The 9655-nt window shown below is 36.8% G+C and overlaps 1 protein-coding gene across 16 annotated transcripts in view; it reads right to left on the bottom strand.

The window, feature by feature from the left end:
• Positions 1–544: 544 nt before the first annotated feature.
• Positions 545–9655, bottom strand: part of znf385c (zinc finger protein 385C) — a 259074-nt gene continuing 249963 nt past the window's right edge. For 8 of the 16 annotated variants that reach the window (XM_087244162.1, XM_087244168.1, XM_087244163.1 and 5 more), the window contains 3 exons: positions 7636–7734; positions 4962–5054; positions 545–4024 (listed from right to left, as the gene is read on the bottom strand). In XM_087244162.1, the coding sequence (XP_087100288.1) occupies positions 3797–4024; positions 4962–5054; positions 7636–7734 (420 nt within the window). In that variant the 3' untranslated portion in view covers positions 545–3796. The remainder of the gene's footprint in view (positions 4025–4961; positions 5055–7635; positions 7735–9655) is intronic. The other 8 variants (XM_087244165.1, XM_087244171.1, XM_087244166.1 and 5 more) reach the window with 1 other exon arrangement.

The following is a 9655-nucleotide window of genomic DNA, read 5'->3' as shown; positions in this document are numbered from 1 at the left end:
TCAAACAAAGCTTAACTTGCCTGTAAATTGGTTACTTAACGTAAAGACACAAAAAATTGTAGACTATGGTTATTTTTACAAGTACAATACTACTTCTGGTTCTGGAGTTGGGTTTGGAACGACTTGAATGTGAGCAAAACTTTTGAGAACTTTGTTATTGTTTGAATCTCAAAGTCCATGGCGATTATAACTAACAGAAGGCTATAAATATTCAGATATATATTGGAATAACTAAAAAATGTAACTTTAAAGCTTTAAAAAATGAATGTAAGATTAAAACGACTTACCACAGTTCGTAATTTTTTTTCAGTTCTCTTCATGAACACAAGATGGCGCGTGGTTGTTGAAGATGAAGCGAACGGCTGCAATGAGAAATAGCGTGTCGTCGGGTAACAAATGATAGACTTTGCCTGGTCGGTCTGGGTATACACAGAACCGGAAAGTCTCGACACGTTTGTCATTATAAAGCAAGATGCCATGACAAGCTGTCATCTTCTTGTCAATAATACGAGTCCCACAAGCCCAAAAAGAACAGCCAGAGCAGTGAGGTGGAAGATCTAATCGATTTATTTCTCTCTCTCTTTCTCTCATTCTCGGCTTTATTTCGGTTTCACGCATTCATACACACTGTACAGAGAAATAGCAAACGAGTCAGAAAAACCAAGACGCAAAATTATGAAAATACATCTCCCTTTGTGTCAGCTCAAATCAATGTTTGATCAGTCACAGAAATGATTGAGCACAATGAACAAATAACATATATAATGTCAGTCAATATTTATATTACGCAATACTGGCCATGTCCCTTTTAAGCATGATTACTCAAATCTCATCTTTGTTCATGCCTAAGAAACATCTATTTGGATTGGACACACAATTCACATATTATTATTATTTTCTTCAGTTTACACGCACACATGCACATTTTCACATGAGGCTCCATGAGTTTTAAACATAATGGGAGAGACATTTTTTGTGCTTTTTGACAATTATTTAAAATAAGTACATAAATTTGGCATTTAATGAGAGTATATTTTGGCACAAGGCAGGCAAACTAGCAGGAAGGGAAATGGGTATTCATTTGAATAGTCAAATTAGCCCTGAACCAACATGGAAGAAATGGGAAATGCCATCCACTGTCTCGTCACTGCTGGCAACAGATGTTTCCATGACTGTCCTGTGACAAACAGATTCCACCGGTGTAAAACATACAGAGGAAAATGTCAAATCAAGCCTTAATGTCCTCAAGATTGGCACCATAAACGCTTTCCACCATACAAAAAACACGAGGAGCACTCACAACATTGAGAGAACGAGGGAAGAAACAAGTACGCTCAAGATAGAGAGAGAGAGAGAAAAGAAACAGAGTCGTCTTCTGTTTTCTTAAAAAGGTTCCAGTTTCCGTCATTATTGCTTAAAGATTGAATATCACCGAACTGAAAAAAGCAACAGATAATAAAAACCCAACAAACAACCTTAAAGATATTTTGGAACTGTTACATTTGGACAACATGTGAAATCATCCACCGACCAGAGACCGTCACAGTTATAAGTATCAAAGCCATATCTGATGTGGACACAACTAGGAATGGTGCAGTTATGTCTTCTTGTGCCTTATGATGGAGTCCACTGGTGGGTTAATTGTCATTCACCATTTGCCTTTTCATGGAGATGAGTTTGGCGTTCAGGAGATATCAAAACACACAAATAGTAGATTTTGATTCATGGAGTTCAAGCAAAGTCCTTGTTTTAAAGTGTCCTCAAAAAAAGAAAAGAAAAATCAGAATTCGTCCATGTTGTGCCTTTTGTAGTGTCAATATGGCTGTTGTTAGTTAGCTCTGTTCAAGGCCCCGTGCTTCATTCCCGCAAGGGCAAACCATCCTCTGATAAGCAAGAGCCCTGAGTGGGCTTGAGACTCACCCGTGACTCCAGGCTTTGAGGCCTTGTCTGGGTGTCCCAATCTCAGCCCGTTTTTAGCAACATCTCTTATAATCCACCACCTTCCTTCTCTCAAATGAGCTTTGTAGCACTTTGATTTACAATTTGACGTACAAACTACATAATCTTATCTACTTCGTGTTAGATTATTATCTCATATCTCCGCAGAAATGGCAAGAAAACATAATATAACTTCATCAAGTAGAGATCGTTCTTATTATCACATTAATTACAATAACCAGATAAAGAATCTACATTAAACATCTCATAAAGTTCTACATATTTACTCTAATCGTGTGTGTATATATATATATATTATAAATGTTAATGATTTACTTTTAAAAGCCGTGTTCATAAAATATTTACAAAAAAGCTCTGTATGCTATAGGGTGTGTTGAAAAGAAATCAGACAGATGACAAGTGGCGAAACAACACAGACTCGACAGCGACATCTAATTCTACAGGTCTGGAGTCAGATGGTACAGTAGATCTATGAAACTGAGCGAATTAAGGGACGTTGTACTTGCAGATGCTTGTGTACTTGGCATTGTGCAATTGCAATATTAATATATTTTAAATTGAATATGTTGAAATCTGTCGACAGAATTGTTTATTCACTAACCGCGATCAGAGTCGTAAAGTTTTGGCAATGGCTCCTCTGTGCAAAATAAATCATTGCCGTTTCCAGAATTGAACATGCTGTTTTGAACAAAATCAAAAGAGTAATGAGCTCATGACGGTTTTTGGATTGCGCGCACACACACATACACACAAGCAAGCAAATAACATGGTGAGGGTTTAGATCTTAATCAAGATGGGACACGGACAGATTTCTGACAGGCACAGTGACCTTTGTGAGGCTGTAATGAGGGAATACTGAGAACAAAATATGCGGACATAAAAGGCCACGTCAAACTGTGACTGAACCGTAATCAACTCATCTGAGATTGTGAGAATGTGTGTGTGTGTGTGTGTGTGTGTGTGCGCATCTTAAATCACCTAATCTGTGCATCAACACTGAAAATTACGACACTGATTGGGAGCGAGTGTGTGTGTGTTGCCTTGCTACCAAATTGTCACCTTCGTCGATTAGGCTGGCACTCAGCGTTACTATGTGATTACCCATGACAGAAAGCCTTAGCATCTGTAAACTAACAGACCAATGAGGTTTATATTTGTAACAAAAGCCAGTCGGATGAGGTTACTCCAAAAATGTGTGCGAATATACAGAGAGACGACTGAATTCGTGTGGAATGGCATGAAAACAGACTGAATAAAATTGAAAATCTATTAAAATAAGCATCAAGTAAAGGGATGTTTGCATTTCCTCACTAAACGAACAGCTAGCGCAGTTATAGGTCTCTAAAATTGTCTTTGCTCTAATAAATTATAGAATTAAAACCTGATTAATATCTGTTTAACGATAAATATCTCGTGAAGCAAAGCTAAATTATCCGTCTTTCACTTCCTTAGCGGTCGTGTCCTGTCAATCAAGTGTTCATCTGCATAGTGGGCTGGTGTTAGCAATGAGGCCCCTCCCATATATCCATATATGGTCTTGCTCTCTCTTTACTTCTCTTTTACACACACTCTCTCTCCCTTTGCTGCATAGTTCAAAAGTGACTCGTTTCAGAGTCACAGTCTTTGAGGAGGATAGGGAACACTATGTGACTGTGTGTGTTTATATTTATATATATACGTGTGTGTGTGTGTATGTGTGTGTTTACAGCTTGGAGAGAGCGGGAGCACGGACAAAGTTTGCACAGAGACCGTCAGTACTGAGAACAGATCGTAAGACTAAATCACATTGATGTGCGCTTTTGTTTAAAGAGCGTGTTTGTTTTGTTTTGGGGGGCGATCAATAGGGGGAGAATATTATGGGAGTGTGTGTGGCTCTCAGAGGTCCTGGTGCTGGCCTAAAGAGGGCTGGGCCGAGGATGGGCGTCTGAATGAAAGTAGTGCCCGGCGGGTGTCGCAGTGCGAGAGGATTGGCCGCAACGGTGCAGAGGGTGGGTGGAGTTAAGGGGGTGGGCAGGAAGCTGGCGGTCAAATTTTTTGTCAATTGCTTCTGTAGAACAAGTTTAGTCTGAGAGAGAGAGAGAAAGATTGAATCAGTAGAAAATTTAAGACATCACAAACAATATTTCTACAGTAAAATAAAGTAAAAGCTTTGAGTTACAGCATTGACTTCTTTTATTTATTTAGGGGCTTGCATTGCAAATGTGCTTAATGTATAGAAGTTGAAAAGATAAAATGTGAAAAGATGGCGCTTCAGGCAAGTTTTTACCAGCAGATGACTCTCTAGGCTTTTTTTTAAAACAGAAGTTGACATTCTAGACTTGCTTTTAACAGCAGATAATGGTGCTCTAGGCTAGTTTTCAAAAGCAGATGGCGCTCTAGACTAGTTGTCAAGCAGTAATGGGCTGCCTGTGCCCCAATTACGTCTAGCAACACCCCTAGATGGAGGTTTATGAGAACCAGCTTTACTGACAAAATGTGCATGAAAATAACCTTTGATTAATCTCCCAACCCTACTGTATGTAACTGTCTCTATCTATGTATATTAGTATACAGTGAAATGGACAGCATTTCAAACTATACTCCATCTGATACACACTAGAATGTTTATCCTAAAAAGGATAGTTCACCCACAATTAAAATTCTGTCATTATTTACACACCCTTCACTTGTCACAAAGCAGTTTGACTTTCTACTGTTAAACCCAAAAGAGGATCATTTAAAGCTGGAAACCTGTAACCATTGACTTTCATAGTATTTGTTTTTCTTACTATGGAAGGAAATGGTGAGGATTTCAGCTTTCTTTAAAATATCTTGTGTTCAGTGGAAGAAAGAAACTCATAGTTTTGTAACCACTTGAAAGAGGAAATACTGAGTATATATGAATAATTTTTGGGTGAACTATCCCTTTAACCAATGTGCAGGCGCTTGTAAAGCATTCTCTTAATAGAATCACAGTATATTTTGGGTTAAACGATGAACAAACGATGAACATAAGTACTCACCTGTGAGGACAGAGAGGAGAGATTGCATTGGCTGATAACTTTCTTCATGGCAGACACTGCGCCGCCCGCATAACCGTTCCATCGGACACCCTGCTGCAAAAGATCGGGAGAACTGAGCTGCATAAAAATCATTTTTAATTACGCAAAATTACTCCTCGTGTCATAATGAGCATGTTTTGCTGGCATCCTCCCTTCAATAACTTCCTCCCCTTCACATTTCCCCATTCTGTCATGCTGAGAACAGACACGGCTTATTATCTTGTTCTGTCAATCATCATCAGTCCTATTGTTTCAAACCAACTCTGGGTATTTTAATATGTGAGGCAGATTTATTTGAATACTATTAACTACACTGTGCTGATTAGTTGAATATGACTTTTTAGTGTTCTAGCTGATGCAAACTTACTTTTTTTTCTCAATTTATTTTTATTTTTTTTTTTTTACAAAATTACTGATCCAAAACAATGCATTTGAGATGTACTACATTTGAACATTTCATGAATTCTTTTCAATCTCACTGTCGCTCCCCAATTTTCAAATTTTCCTTCCCAAATAGTATATGAAAAATAACTATGCACCAATTGTAGTACCACCCAGTACTACCTAAATCGTAGTATTTACACAAGTATAGTATTATGTTACATTTTGTGGCAGAAAGTAGACCTAACTAATAGTTAATATTACCTATAACACACTGCATGTTGGACATTGCTATTGAAAAGTGATTATCACTGTAAACATGGGTAAAATCTTCTAAAAATCTACAAACATGGCAGATGCATAAGACTGACAATGCGTAGAGAGGCTCAGGAAAAGGGCTTTGAAGAGCCTAACTAACGATCTGAGAATCCTTGTAGCAAACTTATGTGTGCTGCTTCAAGAAAGCAACCATTCATGTGTGTAGTGTTTCATTTTCACTTGTTTATATTCATTTAAATATTTAGTTTAATCATATGATCATTTATTTAGGTATCATTTTATTGATCATTAGATAATAATTTGATAATTATTAATTATTATTTGATTGTTTTATAATTTTATTATTACTATTTTCTTATAACTATTGCTTTATTATTATTTATTTTTTCCATATTGTTACAAACTTATGATTGTGTGGATTCCAGCGACACTTAACACGTCTTTATTTCGAGGTCGATTGTCTCAGGACAGTATTGTGAAGCAGTCATTTTCCATTGCTGTTGCTTGTGGTATAAAAACAATTGTTGGATTCATCCTGGTCAGGTTATGTCTGAGCATCGAAACATACGAAACTAAGATCATTCAGTAAACTCTGCTCTTTCTTTATCCCAATTACTTCTGATCATCTCTGGCTTTCTCAGTCAACTGCTATATTGATAGGAGACTATAAATTTAGTTGAATACTGGTTAAAACCTGTTAGCCAGCACTCAATTTTGGGGATTTAGACCTACCTAAATTTAAATAGTAACAGTTCCTGACTCCATTAAGCTACAAACACAAATTATGTATCATTGGAAAGAAGACACTTTGAGCTTTACTGTGGTAAAAGGTTACATGTTAAAAAATATATAAAAAGTTATACATTATGAATTCATGAGAAATTTTTTTTTTTACTATTGTGTTCAATATTTGTTTTCCATATAGAAACACAGGAAAACAATATAATGTCCTGGAAAAATAATATGACTTGAAAACCAAGTATTCATCAGTTTATATGTCAAATTTGATGAAGATAGCATGCAAAATAAGATTTCTGTAAAAAGTTTTCCAAGGCTATGTCGATGTCCTTTTCTCCCTCACCGTCAGAGGCATCTTCCCAAGCTAAAACATTAACAGTTGCTGAATGATTTGGTCTACCATTACAGTTTATGCATATTTAGAATGACACTCTGGGCTGTATTATCCATCATCTAGAGTTTATAATGCTCAAAATGAAAAAAAGTTATAGATGGTTAACAGGTTTGGGTATTGAGCGGCTCTGCTGGCTTGTTGTCTGGATACCCAAAGAAACACACATTTTCTGATGGTATCTGGCGTTCGGGGCACGCTAGATCTTATTTATCTGGCATGGAGCGTGTTTTCTAACAGCTTTGAATAATGATTAATATCTAATCTGTTTAAAAAATATATATTTTTATATTATTCATGTTATATTTTATCTGGAACAATACTGTGAACTCTTACTAGGACCAATCTGAATCTGCCTTTCTGCACAGAATTTTGCAAAATAATAATAACTAATAATAATAATAATAAATAAATAAATAAAATAATAATTAAAAATTAATTATTAATCCATACTTAATTGGAGATTATAGATGCTGAAAACCCATATATTAACTAGAGTAAAATAAACCTAATTTTAACCTTATTTAAGATCTACAATTGTATTTGTATTGTATTGTAAAGCTGTATTGTAAATACATTATGCAACCATACATTATCTAACCATTTGCATATTATTCAATAATAGTACTGAAATGAATACGAACACTGAATAAATATATATTTGAACACATTTACATAAGTAAATAAGTAGACAATGACGGGCTCAAAAATCTGGTAATAGGCCGAGTCATTAGCCTCTGAATGCATAATTACACAAACAAAAGACAAGATTTCTCTGCACAAAGCACCCACAAATTTACATCTCCTGCAAGAATGTGACAAGTGTGTGTTCCTGTGTGTGCTCACCGACACGGTTGAGGTAGGCTGACTCTTGGCATGAGGGTTGAACTTGGGTTTTGGAGGTTTCCCAGCCAGTCTATCCTTATGCCTTCGACTGTTCATGTGCTAAACAAACACAGAGGTCAAGAGTCATTTTTAATGGTGCATTTTCAATCATGATACCAAGACTAGAACAAGAGCAGCCTTTTCTGTTTAAACTTTTAAATATTTTTCAACCTTTCCCTTCTCCTGTCTCTTTTTTTCAGCAGGCTTCATCTCATTTACGTCACACTTAAGAGCGGCTTAAGGCAAGCATGAAATACCATTAAATGTCATGTTCCTCAGACCACAGTGGACACAGGGCCAACAACAACACACACACACACCTCTTTTATGAAAGTGTAAAGCATTAAAAAAGCATCTTACCTAAATTTATACCTTCACTTCAACGCAATGAAATAATTTATAATTTAAAGAAATTAATTTTGGTCCAATATATATATATATATATATATATATATATATATATATATATCATTGCACTCTTCCAGGTAAATTTGGTGCGGTAACCAAAGTGACAAAACAAAAATTATTCACTCTCACATGGTCGCCCACTGAAGCTAAGCAAGGCTGGGGCCGAACAGTACCTGTATGGGAGACCACACGGAAAAGTAAGGTTGCCCAGCAGGGGCGCCCAACCTGTGATCTGTGTGGGTCCTTATGCCCCAGTATAGTGGCGGGGACTCTATACTGCTCAGTGAGTGCCGTATTTTAATAAGACGTTTAATTGACGTCCTGATTCTCTGTGGTCGTTTAAAAAAATCCCAGGATGTCCTTCAAAAAAAGAGTAGGGGTTAAACCCTGGCATCCTGGCCAAATTTGCCCACTGGCCTCTGTCCATCATGGCCTCCTAACCATCCCCATTTTATAATTGGCTTCTCTCTCCTCGTCTCTTCTCAACCAATCAACTGGTGTGTGTTGTGTGGTCTGGCGCAATATGGCTGCCGTTGTGTCATCCAGGTGGTTGCTGAACAACTGGTGGTGTATGAGGAGATTCCCCCAATGTGTAAAGCATTTTGAGTGTCCAGAAAAGCGTTATATAAATGTAAGGAATTATTATTATTATTATTATTATTATTATTATTATTATGCCTTTGCACACAGTCCAAAATTTTCGCTTCCAATTCAATCCATTCATCATGTACACAAACCCTACACACTGAGTCCGATGCGTAATAATGAATCCATTACAAAAAAAACCTAAACCATTTAAGAAGTGATGAAGTGATGCTTTGTTTTCTTCTTCAAAATCAAAAAAAGAAAAAAGGATAACATTGAGCTTTCATATATTGTGTTCCTTCAGTACTCCATACTGCATAAAGTGAATGGAGAATCCAGCTTATCAAAGAGCCGCGCTTGATTATCTCCAAATGCAAAGTTTGTTTCAGGAAACCAGTAGATCTTTTATCATTACTTTTGATACTTCACACATTTACATATGTAAACAAATCCAGAACATAGACTTGCAGTACGTATAGACATTATAATAGATGGCAGCCATATCGACGTATTGGAGTAACAGACCATGAGGTGTCTAGCTTTCTATTATAATGTCTATGGGCAGTACGTCAAAGATATGGACACACACACACACGCACGCACACACACCAAAAAGCAGAAGGGAGCGGTGTGCCAGTCGCTGAATCCAGCATATGTGTTCTCAACAGTCCGCCAAAATCTGTCTCTATAATATGCTTTGTGTTTGTCATAAAGTTATCTGTGCTGAAAGCTCAAGGGGGGGCATTCATAGCACTTGTACGGTGGCTCTGAACTGGCAAACACTTCTCAAAACATTTTATCGGATACAAAAAACAAAATAAAATCAAACCTGAGTCAAATTTTTTTATGACAGACAACAGTTTTGGAGGCATCATCTATACGATTCACACAACGTGAGGTCGAATTTATTTTTTAACATGTGAAAATGTCAGATTCAGTGAACAATACTCTTTACAGCTGAAACGTTTGTCTCCATATTTTTTGATCA

The sequence above is a fragment of the Danio rerio genome, chromosome 3 (genome assembly GCF_052040795.2).
Source record: "Danio rerio strain M-AB ecotype USA chromosome 3, GRCz13ab, whole genome shotgun sequence".
NCBI lineage: Eukaryota > Metazoa > Chordata > Actinopteri > Cypriniformes > Danionidae > Danio > Danio rerio.
The sequence above is the reverse complement of the archived record's forward strand: the minus strand, read 5'-3'. Positions and strand labels throughout refer to the sequence as shown.